Source organism: Phoenix dactylifera, chromosome 8, assembly GCF_051530095.1.
Source record: "Phoenix dactylifera cultivar Ajwa chromosome 8, Ajwa_hap1_PhDact_Kaust_v1.1, whole genome shotgun sequence".
Classification (NCBI taxonomy): Eukaryota; Viridiplantae; Streptophyta; class Magnoliopsida; order Arecales; family Arecaceae; genus Phoenix; species Phoenix dactylifera.
Genome location: NC_143197.1, coordinates 25,217,533 through 25,236,097, shown reverse-complemented (window position 1 = coordinate 25,236,097; position 18,565 = coordinate 25,217,533). Strand labels below are relative to the sequence as shown.

Genomic DNA, 18,565 nt, shown 5'->3' with positions numbered 1-18,565 from the left:
ATTTAATAAATGGATTATGTGGATCGGATCGGATTACTTGTTTAATAAATAGTTCGGATTCAGATTTAAAATTTTAACATGTTTAATAAATGGATCAGGTTTGGGTTGATAGATTCTTGACCCGATCTACTTCTGACCCGGCCCGATTGCCACTCTCAAGTGAAGATGACAAGATGAGGAAGAAGATAAGTAAAAAGTATTTTGTATTATATTTTACATTATATAATATATTATATTATATATATTATATAAATATTGGAGCCCGGGTTGTTTAAAGTGTGGGCTTAAATTTCAAGCCCAGGCCCGTCTAAAATGATCCGATCAAGAATGGGCCACCTGGTATTTGAGGAAGTCTAGAATAAGTTTGGCTCGCCGCTGGTACCGATCGCCACGCACAAATGATGATAGGGGCACGTGCGATAGGTCCCTATGTGTGTCACATGGTACATAGACCTATGTGGGGGTGGCGCGTACCGCACGTGGGAGATCACCATCTGCGCCCAACGGCGAGGCAAAATGCTTTTATTTTTTTTTTGAACTTCCCTAATCTTGACGAAAAGTGGGATCTGAAATCGAGTCAAAAAAAAAAGTATGCAAATTAAATTTCTCACGTTTTGTCAACTCTTTCTAAGTAAATGTGTTCTTTGGATTGAAATTTTGTGAACATGATTTTAAATAAGATCAAATTTAGGTTGCAAGCTCGGCGATCCTTTTTCTAATTTGATTAATTTGATTCACCTTATGTCCAACTCGAACCAATACAAGTTGACCTGGCCTATGCCAAGCCACAGAGCCTAAATCATGTCAGGTTGCAAGATTTTCAGGTGGGGATGGTGTGGTCTTATTAGTTTCCAGACTGTGGTTGCTCCAGAAGCGTTTAGGTTGGGACTAGTTGTATTAGATTTGATAATTTTGTTAATATGGCTTCAATTGCTTCACCTCTAATCTGATATAAGATGCAAGATGCATCCCATTTGATAGTTTGTGTTGTTTATAAAAATACATAGAGAAACATTGGAAGAAAGGCCTGTGCATTTTTGACAATGGCGTATGAATAATTGTTGTTGTGCACAAGCTCTAGCTCAGGGATTTACAAATTATCAAAGGTATGGGAATGATATGGGATCCTAGCCTAATTACATGCGCACTTTAAGCATAAGAAAGAGCAATAGATATAATAATATTAAAACAAAAAATGGTAAATTAAATAATAATATAATAGGCCTCTCTCGGCAATAATTTGATGTGATTTTTATATTCATGTAGCGTGTGTGTACATTGGTGCATGCATACACGTGCGAGATCAGTGTTTACAAGACTATGTGGCGAAAACTCAATAATAAAGTCCAAGACTTCCAAAATCTATTAGCATAGAGAATATAACCCTAATTTGAGAAAATGATTCATATAGCCGGTCTCAACTAGTTTGGGACTCAAACTTGGTTGAGTCAAGCCAGGGTGTATAAGAAGGGATAAATCCAAATTATAGAAATAATAAGTAACTTCATAGTGGGTGATATGCATGAAATATAATACTTGAATAATTCAAATAAAGTTTGTTAAAAGATTAATAGTACTCATCATTCATCAAAAGTTTGGAAAAAGCAAAAATGATTATATTTGGAAACAACTTTAATGAATGTTAACAATATGTCATTGTTGATGATATCTATGTGTATACATTTTTCAAAAATGATGCATTTATTTATGCAAAACAAGCACAATAAAGATATGATAACGAACAAATCTTTAAATCTTGAGAATAATTCGAAAAACAATTCAGGGAAAGAACATTTTGAGATGCATTTAGAAAATTGTCAGTAATTAGTGAAATTACTTGAGCACCCAACATGTTGTTTAAAGTATTCGTAAAGATTTCGCAAGTGATTATATATATAAAATCCATACTAAAAAGTACCTAAAATTTAGTGCTCATGGCAATGATAATTATACTAGCACACCTTTTTTTTTATTGTTTGTTGAGATCCCCTAGCAAAAATCTCATGTGATGGATGAAGGACTAGGTATTGTGGCTATTCAGCTACTCTTCCAGTTTTAATGGGTTAAAATTTGTTCATATTACAGATAGGCATATATAGGAAAACATGTAGCTCCTTGTTTGAAGTGGTCCAATGGCCGAGTCCAGATAGGTCTTGGGTTGATCCAACCCATTTGCACCCAACCTGAGTGCACCCTAAACATCCGTTATTCCTCAGGGCCACATGCCCCGAGATCAAGTTCATCGAACGGCGTTAATTAATTCAAAATAGGAATCTTGCTTTAATAACCACACCCGCTCCCCAACGGCTACTTTTCTAGGAGCACTTCCTCCTCTGCCCCATCTGAGCCGTAGGATTTCGCAGATCGGACCGTTGAGACTTTAAAAAATTCGACCGTTGGGAGGCACCCTTCCTCCCAAAGGCAACCCTCCTCCCCTCCGGCCTTTTAATGTGAGGCCAACGAGCCGAGAGAAACAGAGAAGACAGAGGCAGATAGTGCAAGAAAGAGAGCAGAAGGGAAGGAAAGGAAGGGAAGAATAGAAAGGACTTGTCCTTATTCTTCTTCTCTCAGAGCTGAATCCAGGCGGTGGTGGTGAATCCGAGCGTAGAAGGGGAGGGGAAGCCGCGGACGGCTCGCCTCCATTCGTTCCTCTCGTCGGTGTTCTTGAGTCTCTTCGGGAAGAACCAGGAAGGAGAAGAATCCATGGCTACCAGGCATCACGCTGTGGTTTCCCAGCAGCAGAAAGGTAAATCTACGGGAGAACTGTAATCTATGGATCCTTTTTCGATGGGTTTCTTGAGATTGTTACAATAAAAGATCGTTTCTTTTCTTCTTGGCTCCTTTTTGGATCTTCCTCTCTTTGCTTTCTTTTCTTCGGTGGATTTTTGTTGGGTTTCTTTATTTTGTCTTGATGGTATCTATGTCGAGGTTTCTTCTGGTTTCCAGAAATTTTTGTCTCATAAAGGTTCGTTTTTTCTTTGTGGATTTTAAAAACTTCCGATCTTTGATCCTTTTAGTTTTCTGGGTAATAATGGTTAGCGTCCTCTTTTCCGTCGCTTTAATTTGGCAGGGGGAAATGTTGGTTCTTTGAGTCTATTAACCTTGGCTTCATCTGTGGAGCAGGCTCAGCAAGATCATGTCTTTTGATTTTATGATAGATTCCTAATTTTTCTTTAATATTGTGATATTTCTTTCCTTGCTTCGTTTTGGTTGTGATTTTTCTCCTTAATCTTCTTGTCTTCATGGATTCTTGTTCTACGTGCGGCCTTTGAAGGAAGAGGTTTCTTGAATTCTTGCGTATGATCTTCTTGTAGATATTAATTTGAGTGTCTTAAATCAATAACATATCTTCTAAAATCATCAGGCGCGATTATTCCTGCGGGCAAGCAGAAAGCTGCTGCCGGTGCAGATGCGAAGAACCGGCGAGCCCTTGGAGATATTGGTAATCTAGTCAATGTCCGAGTTGCTGAAGGGTAAGAACACCATACCTTATTTTCTCCCCCAGGATCCATATATTTGATGCTTTAAATAACTTTCTTTTATATTTTCTTCTGTTCAGGAAGCCGCTTCCCACAGTTAATCGGCCCATTACCAGGTGGGTTCATCTTCACCCCCATATCTTGCAGTTCTAATCCTCTTTCTTTCTCTTGTTCAACTCATCTCATATCCTTTGTTTTATTTCAGAAGTTTTGGTGCTCAACTCCTTGCAAACGCGCAAGCCGCCGCCGCCGCCGCCGCCGCCGATAAGGTACATTGATCACCTCCATATTGTTTCCAATAATTTTTTTTGTCGTTATCAGTGGTAGGATGGATTAAATGAATGATTTCTGTATGCCTCATTAATGATGGTGCAGAAGCCTGTAGTTGTTCCTGCTGATGGAGCAGCAGTGGTTAAGGCTGCCGCAAAAGCAACTAAGAAGATTACTGTTAAGCCAAAGCCTGAGAAAAAAGCCATTGAGACCAACCCTGATGAGAAAACAAAGGAAGAATCTGAGACTAGTAGTTCCCGCAGCAGGTCTTCAAGGAAGAAGGTCAATACACTTACTAAAGTACTTACAGCTCGAAGCAAGGTATAATTTTTTTCCCACTAGACTATAACATTACCTGCTTTGATTTGTATGTGATGAGTTTACTTAAATGTTCCTCCACATTCCATCCATGTCAGGCTGCCTGTGGAGTCACTGACAAACCCAAAGATTTGGTTCCTGATATTGATGCATCGGATGCCGATGATCAGTTGGCTGTCGTGGATTATGTTGAAGATATCTACAAGTTCTATAAACTTGCTGAGGTACACTTTTCATATAAACTCTGCCAATTTTATCTATAATTTCTCATTATCCATTAACCTCTGTACATAACTGCCAATGTTTGCTGAAATTGTTTGTTTTCAACTGTTGATGCAGAACTCTTTCCGGCCGCATGACTACATGGACTCACAAGTGGAGCTCAATGCGAAGATGAGAGCAATTCTGACCGACTGGCTGATCGAAGTGCATCACAAATTCGAGCTACAGCCTGAGACTCTATACCTGACTTTCTACATCATTGATCGCTACCTTTCAAAGGAAATAGTCATGAGGAGAGAACTCCAGCTTGTGGGAGTCTCTGCCATGCTAATTGCGTGCAAGTACGAGGAGATATGGGCTCCAGAGGTAGGCTATATTTACAACTATCTGCACCTTTTTCTAATTTCTCCATCGATTGTTTAATCCAATAAGCTTGGGCATCTGGTGCAGGTCAATGATTTCATCTGCATATCAGATAGGGCCTATACCAGAGAGCAAATACTAGTCATGGAGAAAGGAATTCTGAACAAGCTGGAATGGAACTTAACCGTTCCCACGCCTTACGTATTTCTTGTGAGATTTTTGAAGGCCGCGTTATGCGACGAAGAGGTAATATTAATCGGAGGTTTTCTGGTGTTTTTCTATTGCTCATTCCCTTCAGCAGTCTCAATTGCAGTTCTTACTTTAGTTTCTTCTGATTAAATTGCAGATGGAGCACATGGTTTTCTTCTTTGCTGAGTTAGGTCTGATGCAGTACTCCATGATCATGTTCTGCCCATCAATGGTTGCTGCTTCTGCTGTTTATGCAGCTAGATGCACTCTTAAGAAAAGCCCACTTTGGACTGAAACACTCAGGCACTACACAGGGTTCTCTGAGCCACAGCTATTGTATGCAGTTATGCCTGATCACTAGTTACAAATATTTATGTGTAGAGGGAAGTAATCAATCCTACTGAAAAATATTGTTTTTGGATGCTGCAGGGACTGTGCACAAATTTTGGTGAACTCTCACTCAGAGGCACCAGAGAGCAAGCTGAAGGTTGTGTACAAGAAGTATTCAAGTGAGCAATTTGGAGCTGTGGCTTTGCAACCCCCAGCAACAAAACTGTTGGAAGAGTTGTTGGATGCTTCAAGGAAGAAGAGTTAAAATGCTTCAAGGAAAGTGATCTGGGAGAAGTGATGCTGGATTACCCACTGGTAATTAATATATATTTGTTTCTTTGTTTCCAGAGAGATGAATCAGTGAGGAAAAGAAGGTGGTGCTGAATCATCCAAGTTGATGATACAGAGGGATTCCTTTTGTCTGTTTTTGGTCCCTACTCTTCACTCCAGAGTTTTATTACTTTGAAGGAAGCAAAACAGTTTACTGCATTCTTTTAATGTGCATATAGTTTGCTGCCCATTGGTTGTTGAGACGTCTGATTTTTATGAAGCAGCTTTTTGTCGAAGCATAATGATATATATATTTTTATCCAAGCCATTTTTATGTCATAAATCCTTTTCTCGTTGTGCGTAAAATTTTTATGCAGCGACGTTGTAGTTAGATTTGATAGAAAGAACACCTTGGCACGTTGCCGCCACCCTTTTCCAAAGGATACCAGCATCTCTTGGTTCACATACATGAGAATCTATAACGATAATCTAGCTTTTTTCACCTGCATGTTCAAAGTGCAGGACCCAAGACGTAAGCAAAATAAGTAACGTTACATGTATCACTGCTATACTTTTATATCTGGCTACTGTGCTATGTGAATCAAGCCATTCAGTTGTAAGAAAAAAAAATAATCAAGACAACCAGTTTCTGTTTAATTAAGATGCAAGCTAGCAAGTGAAGTTCCATTCAGTAGTCCTCTGAAAGTCCAAAGTAGAACAAGATTTTTTCGTTCCAAAAACTACCCAAGTTAAGATGTACACGAGACTTGAAACCTGAAATCTCAAGTTAAGATACTTAGGGTTTTGGCGATCTTTTCTATCTAATGAATATGAGGAGTCCATTTGGAAATCGTCCGCCATGCATCCACCTCCGAGTATATGATTTAACAGAAATCACACAAGAGTAGATTGATAGAAACATCTGATTCTTCCCCCAATTAACAAAGAGATCTTGGCGAAATTGCCACATATGAAATTGAATATAATTTTGCAAAAAAATACCCTACTTATTTCTCGAGAAGAGACGGAAAACATGCTCAATATATCCTTACTTGAAGAAAACCTCCCCTTCAATTGGTCTTTTTTCACAAAAAGCAGACATGAGATAATAAGTCAAGTCTTTCCCTAAGATTTCAAATAGCTGTCCCGAATTCAAGTTGATTATGTTTGAGATGGCTCCATGTGCTCTGATTCTTCATTTGTATTCATACATATACTACAACATGTATTTTTATTTTTGAGAAAACAAACTCTCCTCTTTTTAGAGGGGTCCCATTCATACATAGACTACATTTTTGAGAAGACAAAGTCTCCTATTTTTAGAGGGGCCCTATTCATACATGGACTACAACAAGTTAAGATACTTAGGGATGTACTACTACACGAGACTTGAAACCCGAAATCTCTTCTTTTCCGAGGGGCCCTATTCATACATAGACTTGTAACATATTATTTTTATTTTTGAGAAGACAAACTCTCCTCTTTTTAGAGGGGCCCTATTCATACATAGACTACAACATGTTATTTTTCTTTTTGATAAGACAAACTACAAGTTATACTGGCATCTAACAGATCTCTGACAAAAGAATTGAAATTAGTCCATGATGATCCACCGTCTTGAATTGCTCTATGAGAAGCCTCTCTCAGTTCTGCAGCTCTTCTCCTCATCTCCCTGTTTTCAACTGTATCTTCCATAAACCTCTTAATAGTTTTAGCAATCTCCTCTCTCCCAACTACTTCGTCTTTCGTCACCATTTCCTTCAGACTCAGACCTACCTTCCATTCATCCACTATAAGCCTGCTATTAGGTGGTTGATCCCAACTAATAGGAAATGTAAGCATTGGCACCCCCGTGAACATACCTTCAAGAGTTGAATTCCAGCCACAGTGAGTCAAGAAGCCCCCAACCGAAGGATGACACAACACCTTCAGTTGGTCACACCAAGGCACCACTAAGCCCATGACACCACTCATTTCCTGCACTTGAGAAGAGTCCCCACGAGCAACCCACAAGAACCTGGTCTCACTAGAACGCAAGCCCATTGCAATCTCATCCATCTGAGAGCTTGATACTGAGAGGAAGCTGCCCAGTGAGACATATAGTACGGAGCTCTTTGGTTGGGAGTCTAACCAGTCGAAGTAGTCCTTGCCACTGCCATTAAGCAGTATGGGCTCCTTTGGTTTCTCTTCAAGGGTCATATAAGGAATGGAAGGGCCGACCGGGCACACAGGACAAGAGAGCTCTGCTCGTAATGCATCTATAACACAAGCCTCAATCTCATAGAACGAAGTGAAGAGAACACATTGTGCTTTCCTTACCCAAGAGAAGGCTTCCAATGCTTGTCTCAGTGTCAGCACGGAACGGACAGTTCTGAAATCAGACAACCTCACCGAAGCAAGACAAGGAAAAAACTGCTCCAAAGGCTCATCTGCATCTATTGCAAATACAAAAAGCATTTTCAAGACCCAAGCATTCTCTTTAACTCAACTGGATACTAGATAAGTGAATTCAATGAAGTGCAAATTAGTTATGGCTGGACTAACTGACAACTATACTGAGGTTGCCAGAGCAAATAAGGCTTCACTTCTCCCAGATTCAAATAGAGCCTAAATTGCTAATAAGGCTTCAGTCTGCTGGTTGGTACCTCTTACCCAGTGTTGCACCGGGAAGAGATTCCAACTTCAACTTGGAATGTGGCTCTCCCACTGATGCTATCCTTAATTGAAAAAAAAGCCTAAATGTCCTTGAATCAACTATGTTTTAGTTTCTTTCGAAGAAGAAAGTTTAATCCAGACAAAGGATAAAGCACCTAGCCTATTGATATGGTGCAGCACTAGAAAGCTTATGCCAGATAAAAATCTTCAGCAGATTGGCCACTCTTCAACAAACAATGCAAATCTTAAGGCATGCTCAAAATTCATTCAGTACTGAAATACTAAGAAGCTATATCATGGTTCCTTGACTAGCGAAGATGAACCTTAAACATCGTCTACGTGATCTTGTTTCGGACTACGGCATGTTTCATCAAAATTTAGGAATGTTATCTAACATGCGCTAAACATGACACCAACCATATAGGCTGGTTCCAATTTCTTAGGCAACTTTGGATGAGAGATTTGGCACAAAACTCAGAAAATCTATTGGTAGGTAGTGGAACTACCTTAGTAGTTGCACAGCATAAGCACAAAAGGGGAGAAACTTTGTTTTTCTCCAAAACAAAGCAGTCATATGCACTCAACTCATATTGTTAATGATTCTTTGATCTAGATGCCATGCATTCTACATTGTTTGCCAATGAGTTCTGCAATGAAAAATCTTTGGAGGGCCATGAAGAATCACATGCAGTATTGTCCTTGACAAGGGATCAATCAAGTAAGATTAGATAGTAACTTGATAAAATTTTTTTGAAGAAGAAAAAGAGTAGGTGGAACAAATGCATATCACCACCTTCTTTTATGAGTGCAGGCAGCAGATTAGACCTAGGTCTCTAGCATCCACACAAAGACAGATATTTCTTTACGGATATTTGCTTGCTGGTATTGGGTAAATAATGTTCTACCTGACAGTTTTTTTGATATAATTCTACTTGACATAATTGAAGAGAAGATAATCATAAATCTGTAGGCACATTAGAAAGTTTGTACCAAACAAAATCCTTAAAAGGGCAAAGAGAAGATGATGGAGCTAAGTGAGAAAATTTATTAGTCGAACATTGTAATTTGGGAGCATTAATAAGAATGAGGTTATAGAAGCAGAAAAGATATCAAGGAAAATGCTTTGGAATATTATGCAAAAAAAGGTTCCTTGCACCCATTAGGTCCAGCTTGGCAACTTCATAAACAAGCACTTCAAATCAATTCCTGCAAGTCAGCATCATACCATGTGGCAGGATAGCTTTTTGTGTGCAGGAACCCCCATAGCATTACTCAGATATCAAAATCAGCTACTATACTAAGCCTTTTGATACCGTCAAAGAAGCTGAAACTATGCTTACCCCCCCCCCCCCCCCCCCCCCAACCCTCCTCAAAAAACAAACAAAAAAAAAAGGCAAAAAAGGAAAAAATTTCTTCTTGTTAGCTAGTGAGCTAGTAAACATACTTCAATATTAGAATGTAACTTAGCACCAAACATGAAGATAGCTGAAGTTAAGGTTTCAATAACACCAGCATTTCACTCAACAGGGAAGCCAGAGATAACACTAAACTGATCACCAGGGGTCCTAGCGGGTCATATCAGGTCAGGTCATCCAGGTTTCGCTAAGTTATGCAGACCTAGTAGGGTGGGTCTTATTCCATACTCAATCCTTCGAAGGTTGTCGGGTTTGAGTTCAGGAAATAAAAATACAATAAGATGCATCAATTCTTGAAGTCGACTTTGAGTTTGGGTAATAAAAATATCATAAGACCTGTTGATTTGGGTTTAGGATGATCAATGTGCATTGGGTTTAGGTAGGTTGAGTCAGAGTTTCCACTAGCAACCAAGAAATATATCTTGAACAATTAATAAACCTAAAATTATTCATGCTTTAAGAAGCTTATAGATGAAACATCAAATTATACGCTCCAAAAGTTAAATCATGAATAGAAAGCACTTGACACATAACTGTGTAACAATGTTTTATTGGAAGTTGAAAAGTTACACTTAATTTAAAATCAAGTACAAACACTAAATTAGACGAGATTATTTCAAAGAGCTCATAATGTTTGAAGAGTCCTCTTTGATAAAGAACATACATGTACTTTTTTTCATATATTTTCAAAATTTTACTATATATTAATCAAATTTCAATTAGTTTTATACTCCTAAATTATATGTTAACTTTTCATGCATTGTTTTCAAAAAAAATGATTTATGATTATTTTATATCCATGCTATAATTAAAAGGTGGTGTAAAATGACCTAAATATTAGTAATTAAACTAAAAATATATAAATAAGACTGTATGTGTATATGTATATATTTATGTATTAAGAATTATAAATGTGAGATTTTAGACATTAGTAGGCGGATAAGTAGCAGTGCAAATATATACATGCGTGTATGCATGCTTATATATTTTAAATTCCATCTGTCAAATTTCGTGAGAATAATAATCTTAGTTCCTCTCTTCATGAATATTTGTATAAAAACACGATATATAATCCAAGTGTGCCTCTTTTTGTTTCTGCACCTCTACCTTTTTTATTAGACATTCCAAACCGATTGGTCTATATTTTAAAAAGAATTCTCTACCTATTCCTCACCCTTTTGACTCTTTTTTTAATATTTTAAAAACAAAAATATTGATACATTTTCTAATATTTCATGTTTTATCTCCTTATCCCCAAATTTCTTAAATTCTTTTTCTTAATAATCTGTAACATGAATAGCACATGTCTAGTTGCTAGTGATTTATACATATACATATACTATATACATGCATATATATATATATATATATATATATATATATATATATATAATACATAGATATATACATATGTATATATGTATGTATTTATATATATATACATGTATGTATATATGGGTATGGTTATAATACACATAGGGTCTAAAGAAAAGACTTTATACCTGCCGCCGAATTCAATATTAGTAGTCAAAAAATAAAAACTTAAGGCTGTTGGATGTGATGTAGAAGGCCTAAAATATCTATATACAAAATATCATATGAATTAAAGACACCTAGCCGATGCATCAGATCACCGATAAAAATAGTTATAATGGAACATATATTGTTTTGATTTTGGGATGACTTGAGGGGTCGAGAAAATATATGATTTTTGTTTATATAAATTTTAGGCCTTCTAGATCACATCCAGTGGCTTATATTTTCATTTCTTGGCCATCAACATTGAATTTTGTGGTGGGGTAGAGTTCAGTATAAACACCCTATGTCTATTATAACCGCATCCACATGAATTTCTCCAAGGGTGGACCCACGATTTTTTCCTTTGTTTTTTTTTTTTTTTTTTTTTGTGGGGGGGGGGGGGGGGGGGTGGGGGTGCAAAGGATGTACTTTAGGTCTGTCGTGCAAACCAGTCGACTAGAATGGGTGTATGATGATCTTTGAGATTTATACTCAAATCATCATCTTTGCATGAGACGACTAATAATCTAATTTGCGTTATCTGTATAATGTAAATCTCATAGTTCATGTTGCATTATTTCTTTTACATAGCAAATCTAGACAACATTATACAACAGAATGCATAAATAAAATAGTATAAGTTGACCAATCAAATTTAATTTTTTTAGAAATTATTGAAATAATTATTATACATTATATATTCTCTAGTGGGAATGTATTAAGCTAACTACATCAAGTCCTAAATTGTCCTACTATTTAAGGGTATATAAAAATTACATATAATTTTAATGGAACATGAAGAAGCAAATAAAAAATAATTCATCTTTTTATCATTTAAACCTAAGCGGATGTCAATAATAAGTGTATTTGTAACCAGTGAGCAATACTATATTTTTATAAAAATGTTCAATAAAATGTGTAGATTGGGATCTTTGATGATTTAGAAGGGGGGAACATTTTCTTTGGAGCCTAAATGTACCCATTAACTGTCCTCCTCTACATCGAGAAATTCCTCTCTTCTATCCTCCCTGCTTAAGCCAATTATCTTGATATATCCTAAGGTAATCATCATTTTTTACATAAAAATAGGTAACCCAATATAAAATCTTAATAGATGTTATCCAATTTATAATTGCAGTAATGTTAAGTCAGTGTTTGGTGAGTAGGCAGCTACTGATGGTATTATGGACTCGATAGTTATTTTGAATAAATCTTGTACATCTCCTATTTCTCAGCAAAAGGAGGTTGGTGTTTTGGATAATAATGCAGGTTCTTCTATCTGAAAGAGCGCCAGATTTACTGCAGATGGTACTGATAACTCTCATATGTTGGACAGAGCTAGTAAGAGAAAGAAGGACATTATGAAGGTAATGAAATGACTAAGAAGTCAGAGAAAGATTCAGCAGATGCTCCTCTTGGTTCTATGATGATCACAGTTTTGGATAGGTTAACCAGTGAGGAACTTATAACCATGGCTGCTAAATGTAAATTGTTGTCTATTGGTCCAAAGTTCTGCTGGAATAAATGAAATCAAAGAAGTAGAAAGGGTAAAGCAGATAGTTGAGTTGGAGTTGTTGTTAAAGAAAAATGAGAAGGAAGAGGAGGACGATAGCTCCTCTTATCTTCTAATTTCATTTTTCTGTTTACTTTGATTTTTCTTTCAGAACTGAAGCTTTTTATATTGGAATGTTAGGGGTATCTGTGACCTTTCTAAGAGAAGCTTGTTAAAGAATGGCACCGAAGCAAATGGCTGCATTTTGGCTTCTTTTCAGGAAACATCTATGTCATTTCTCAGATCTTTTGCTGGTTCTAGACTGAATTGTTGGTTTTATTAATTGGTTGGTCAAATCAGTGGGTTAGTGGTGTGGAAAAAGTGCAAGGCCAGCATTCTATGTTAGTTATGTTTACTTTTATTAATTCTAAGGTTAATGGTTATTGTCTCATATATATGGTACTTAGGATTTAAATGAGAAATTGGTGCTCAGAAGACATAAGAAATACTAGAGCTTCTTTTGGTGTTCCATGGATAGTGTGTGGGGATTTTAATATGACAAGGTGTGGTTGTGATAGAAGTGGTGATCCAGGTTGACCTAGAGATATGGAATTATTCAATATGTTTGTTCAAGAGGTACAGCTTACTGATTTACGTTTATGTAAAAGAAACTTAAGAGTAATAGAAGTAAATTATTGACCATGGGATCAACTGGCTTTACGTAATCCTATTATGCAAAAAAGGTTCCCATTATTGACAAGGTTCCTATTATGCTAAGCTTGACAAGGTTCTTATTTCTGCTGAATGGGATCAATTGGCTTTACGGAATCCTATTATGCTAAAAAGGTTCCAATTATTGACAAGGTTCTTATTTCTGCTGACTGGGATCAATTGGCTTTACGTAATCCTATTATGCAAAAAGTGGAATTGCTGACGGGACTCACCGCTTTCGTCCACCAGCAGCGGCCGGTCTCCGGCGACAGGAAGGCGGTCGAAGTGGTAGAGGACGGAGAAGAACGACGCCGACATGGTGAAGAGCGAGATCACCGGAATATTCCTCCGGTTCCCCAACGCCACCGCCCATGGGAGGTAGGTGTCGGCCACGATGGCCGTCACCGGCGGCTCGAGCCGGTCGAGGAGCTGCTCGACGGGGTCCTCCATCTTGGTATAGACGGCCTCGAGGAAGCCGTTGAAGTCGGCGGCGCGGCCCTTCTCGGAAGGGATGACGTTGGGGATGGTGCGGAGCCGGACGCCCGGCGGCGGCGCGGGGGAGGATTGGAGGAGGCCGAGCCACTCCTCCGTGACGACGAAGGTGACGGCGACGCCGCGGGCGGCGAGGGGGCGGCAGAGGGCCGTCATGGGGTTGATGTGGCCGCGCCCCGGGTACGGCATCGCCACCACGTGGCAGCATGTTGATGCTCCGCTTGCGTCCAGATTCGGGGGAGACATGATCGGACGGTCGAGGTTAGCTGCACTTACGTCCAGATTCTCTCTTCTGGTCGCTCGCACTTGCTCCCGAGCGGGGAGGGGATGGAGAGGGTTTTCGATGCGATCAGGGGGTGAGAAAATTGGAGACGGAATGGATATCGTCACCCCAGGTGAGTGAGATGACCGAGGTTTTATTTAAGAACTTTTTGTTACAGTGGAGTCATCAGAGGGATGGGAAAGTAATTTCCCGTTTATTTAATCAGCAAGCCATGACCACGAGGCGCGGGGGTTGTTGAGCAGCTCGAAGATGGAAAATTAGCGGACGGCTTTCTACTTTCGGCGCGATAAGTGGCCGGCAAGTTTCCGTAGGATAACGACCAAGTTTTTATTTTGGATCAAGCAAATATAAAGTTTTTATGTGATAAGATTGGGTTCTGTGTCTTTTGTCCATTATGCACAGTGGCACCGAATTCTATAGGCCATCAAACACTGTTTTATCCCTTCTCTATGCCTTCATCAAGACTTATTGCTCCTCTTTTTATGCAAACAGTCTCTTAGTCAAACAATTGCTCGCATGTTCTACTAAATAAGACTACGGAGCAGGGCATCACATCAAATACCGAGGCTTGGACAATATTTCTTGGGATGAGGGGGGGTGAGACGAATCTCTCATAGACTACGGCAATCCACCTGCAACCGGGCATCTTGACCACGAGCTTGTCTCTCATTATTAGGCGACATTTTGCTGTGTACATATATTGGCGTATGTCACCATGTGTTAAGAAAGGAGCCAAAGAACCAAAGTCCTCTCATCACGGGCTCACGGCAGGACGATAACACACAAGAAAATTCTCAATACAGTCTTTCCTTCTCTTTCTCTTTATGCTTCCTTTGTGAGAGGAGATTGATACCTTAGAAACTAATAACACTTGGACCTTGACAGAGTTACGACCTGGTGAAACCTTTGTCGACAATATGTGGGTCTACAAGTTTAAATTCAACTCTGATGGCACTATGGAGCAACGGAATGCATGCTTAGTTGCCAAGAGCTATAGTCAGAGGCCGGGGCTTGATTATCTTGAAACGTTTGTTTCCGTTGCCAAAATGGTCACCATCCGCACAATTCTCGCCCTTGCAGCTACTTGCGGATGGCATCTTCACCAGTTAGATGTCAACAATGCCTTCTTGCGTAGCAATCTTGACGAGGATGTCTATATGAAGCTTCCTCCTGGTTTCGGACGAAAGGAGAGACTAATGTTTGCAAACTCAACAAATCTCTATACAGTCTTAAGCATGTATCTCGACAGTGGTATGCAAAACTTTCATCAACCCTCATTAATGCTGGATATACACAATCCAAAGTAGACTGCTCACTATTCGTTCGGTCCCATGAAGATACTTTTACAGCTATTTTGGTATATGTGGATGACATCATTTTAGTAGAAAACAATCTTGAGCAGATTAATGAACTCAAGAAATACTTGAAGGAATGTTTCAAACTCAAGGACCTTGGCACCTTGAAGTACTTTCTGGGGTTAGAAGTGGCTCGTACAACAAAGGGTATTTTCCTTTCACAAAGGAAGTATGCATTGGAAATACTCGAAGATATAGAATTTCTTGGTGCTAAACGAGTGGCATGTCCTATGGAACCAAATCTGGCACTTAGTGAGAATGATGGAGAACATATTCTCGATCCATCTTTATATCGCCGACTGGTTGGAAGATTAACTTACTTAACCATTACCAGGCTGGACTCATATGCAGTACATGTACTCAGTTAGTTCATGGACAAGCCACGAACATCCCCCTTGGATGCAGCACATAGAGTTTTGCGATATATCAAGTAGACACCAGGACAAGGAATTTTCCTCTCTGCTGATAGTGGTACTCAATTATATGCATTCTACGATGCAGACTGGGCGCGTTGTAGAGACACTCGACGATCAGTGACTGGATATTGCATCTTACTTGGGAAGTCGCCTATATCCTGGAAGACGAACAAACAAACGACAATGTCACGTTCTTCGACAGAAGCAGAGTATAAATCTATGGCTTCCACTTGTCGTGAGATCACTTGGTTGAAATATCTATTGACAGACCTTAATGTACCTCATCTGCAGCCAGTTAAGATGTACTGTGACAACAGAGCAGCAATCTGTTGGAAATTGTATCCTAAGAGTCAATCGTCAGTATGTTGATGATTGAATTTTGTAAATGAATTGATAAATTAATAAAATGTTATTTGGCATTATTCATCATTTCATTGTACATCTTCAAATGAACTATTATATGATGAAGTCCTTAGGACTTATTTTATGATAAAGGAGGATTTATTTTCAAGTCCTTAAAACTGTTCGCGATCAAATGATATGCTATTACTAGGACGACAGTATTATCGAGATTAGGTCGCTGTGTGACATATACGTTGGTTGTCCTCTTAACCAAGGAGTGTGGAGACACTGATATGTCACACAGGTGAAGTGTAGGAGTACATTTCACTGAACGTGACCAATTCCGGAATGCTCTAGTGTCGAGAGATGTTCTGAGTGGATATGGGTATATGTGTCCTTCCTGGGTGCAGTCAAGTACTTGCGAAGTCGATGTGTGAGTCAAGATGGAATTGACCCCTCCTAGTGACAGGAGATAATGCCCTTGTGTTCAATTTAGCAAAACCTTGGCCACGGTAATCCTTGTGAAGAGTCACAGGATTTGTAAAGTTGAAACACATTATAGATGAACTGATTAAAGAGTTGACAGTGAACTCTGAAGTCGTCCTGAGCATTTGGAGTCATAAGGATGAATTATACGGTAACCATAGTCCAAGGGTTTTTGAATGTTGCTTTGCAATCATTCGGCCTATCTGGACGTCGGGTACCATTACTAGATGGTTATTTCGATTAGTACAAGAAGTTGTTCTTGTGCTATCGGCTTAGGTTCGAACCTATGGGGTCGCATGCATAGAAGTTTCTAGGTTGATCAAATGGCTGATTGATGATTAAGAATCATTTAGGGGTAATTTGGTCAATTCGATTGACAAATTATCCTAAACAAAAGTTGCATTAAAATAATTATTGAATTATTGGAGGATTAATTAGCAATTAGATTGCTAATAAACTCAATTTGATTGAGTAATTGGGCTTAGGTTGAGCAAAATTGAATAGGATTCAATTTCGGCTGCATCAGGGTTTGACCTAATTGGATTGGGTTCAATCCAAGTAGATTGAGCTTGACCCAATTGATGGGACATGACCCAACTGGATTGGGCTTGATCCAAATCAATTTAATGGACTTATTTGATGAGGATTGTGAGTCCAAATAATCAAAATTAGATAAGGAGAAGAATCCCTAAATTTTAGGAACCCATCCTTATCCTTCTTAGAGAAGAATGACACCTTGATTTATCCCTAAGATGTTCCATGCCTATCCTATTTATTTTTGGCCAAAAATTGGCGTGCGAAGAGAGGAGGCGTGGGGCTATATTTTCTATAAAAATGGCACCTCAAATCTTCCTAAAAATATTTATATGAATTTTCTAATTTGTAGGAATTACATGGCGCATGAAATAGGGTGGTCTGTGGCTGAACTTTGGACGCATGAATTCCTATCTTTTAGGGATCCAAAATGCACGAAATTTGGATATGTTTATCTGGCAAATCACCATAATTTTTTGGGGATTTTATCAGCCAAATTAATTGGCTAAATTAGGTGTGAGGCGTGGGGGGGGTCTTTTAGTTATAAAAGACCCCCATGCCTAGGGTTCAGAATATACAATATTTAGAGGTTTCAAAATATTCTGAAAAAATTCTCTGAGGGCCTCCAACCCTTCTTCTCCTTCTTCCTCACGTCCATCCTCCATCTCCTTGAAGAACAATCAAAGGTTGAGTGTTTAGAAGGAGAAAGCTTCAGTCATTGCAGCGTTCCTGCGCGAGCTAGCACTCCCGCGGAAGACGATTTACCTAGGGCTTCGCGTGGACAATCTATAAAGACCAGATATGTGTGCGGCTGCAAAGCGTGATCAAGAAGTCATCCAAGAACTCCAAGGAATCAGGTATGAGATTTGATCTCATTAAAATTTAGATTAGATCTTAAACATGGTTGCTGAAATTTCAGGGTTGCTGAAATTTCAGAATTGTATGTTAGATATGCAATCATTGTTTCATGCTTTACATAAATATTTAAATCATGGTTCTTATTTTTGTTGTAGAGATTTGATCTCTAACGTGCATGAAAATTAAATAGTTTAATTTTTAAATGCTTCCGCTGTAATTTTTTTTTGAAAATAAATGCATGCAGCCCGCAAGGGTTCCTTTCACAATCCATATAGCATCCAATCCTATATTCCATGAGCGGACAAAGCATATAGAGATTGACTGCCATCTTATTCAGGAGAAACTTCAGAGTGGTCTTATTCAAACTATGCACATGTCTATAGATCATGAACTAGCAGATTTATTCACTAAGGCACTTGGTCCAACACAATTTCAATATCTACTTGACAAGTTGGGTGTCATCAATATCCACTCCAACTTGAGGGGAAGTGTTAAGGAAGGAGCCAAAGAATCAGGGTCCTTCCATCATAGCAGTAATGGACCCGAAGATTATGACAAGATCACAGA

At 38.7% G+C, this 18,565-nt stretch overlaps 2 protein-coding genes across 4 annotated transcripts; one reads left to right on the top strand and one right to left on the bottom strand.

Annotated features, from left to right (window-relative positions):
• Window positions 1–2,475: 2,475 nt before the first annotated feature.
• LOC103706266 (G2/mitotic-specific cyclin S13-7-like) lies at window positions 2,476–5,737 on the top strand. Of its 2 annotated transcripts, none has more exons than XM_008790322.5 (10): window positions 2,476–2,746; window positions 3,365–3,473; window positions 3,560–3,595; window positions 3,685–3,748; window positions 3,855–4,070; window positions 4,166–4,291; window positions 4,407–4,655; window positions 4,740–4,898; window positions 4,999–5,177; window positions 5,271–5,737. In XM_008790322.5, the coding sequence occupies exons 1-10, from the start codon at window positions 2,704–2,706 to the stop codon at window positions 5,434–5,436; spliced, it is 1,347 nt and encodes a 448-aa protein (XP_008788544.4). In that variant the 5' UTR covers window positions 2,476–2,703; the 3' UTR covers window positions 5,437–5,737. The 2 variants fall into 2 exon arrangements, with proteins under 2 accessions (XP_008788544.4, XP_088559332.2); XM_088703206.2 differs by having other exon boundaries at window positions 2,569–2,746; window positions 3,858–4,070.
• A 918-nt stretch (window positions 5,738–6,655) lies between these two features.
• LOC103706267 (UDP-glycosyltransferase 87A2-like) lies at window positions 6,656–14,168 on the bottom strand. Of its 2 annotated transcripts, none has more exons than XM_008790325.6 (2): window positions 13,466–14,168; window positions 6,656–7,876 (listed from the first exon to the last, which is right to left on the bottom strand). In XM_008790325.6, exons 1-2 carry the CDS (start codon window positions 13,968–13,970, stop codon window positions 6,963–6,965), a joined length of 1,419 nt encoding a protein of 472 aa, XP_008788547.4. In that variant the 5' UTR covers window positions 13,971–14,168; the 3' UTR covers window positions 6,656–6,962. The 2 variants fall into 2 exon arrangements, with proteins under 2 accessions (XP_008788547.4, XP_008788548.4); XM_008790326.6 differs by having other exon boundaries at window positions 6,656–7,870; window positions 13,466–14,116.
• Window positions 14,169–18,565: the final 4,397 nt, after the last annotated feature.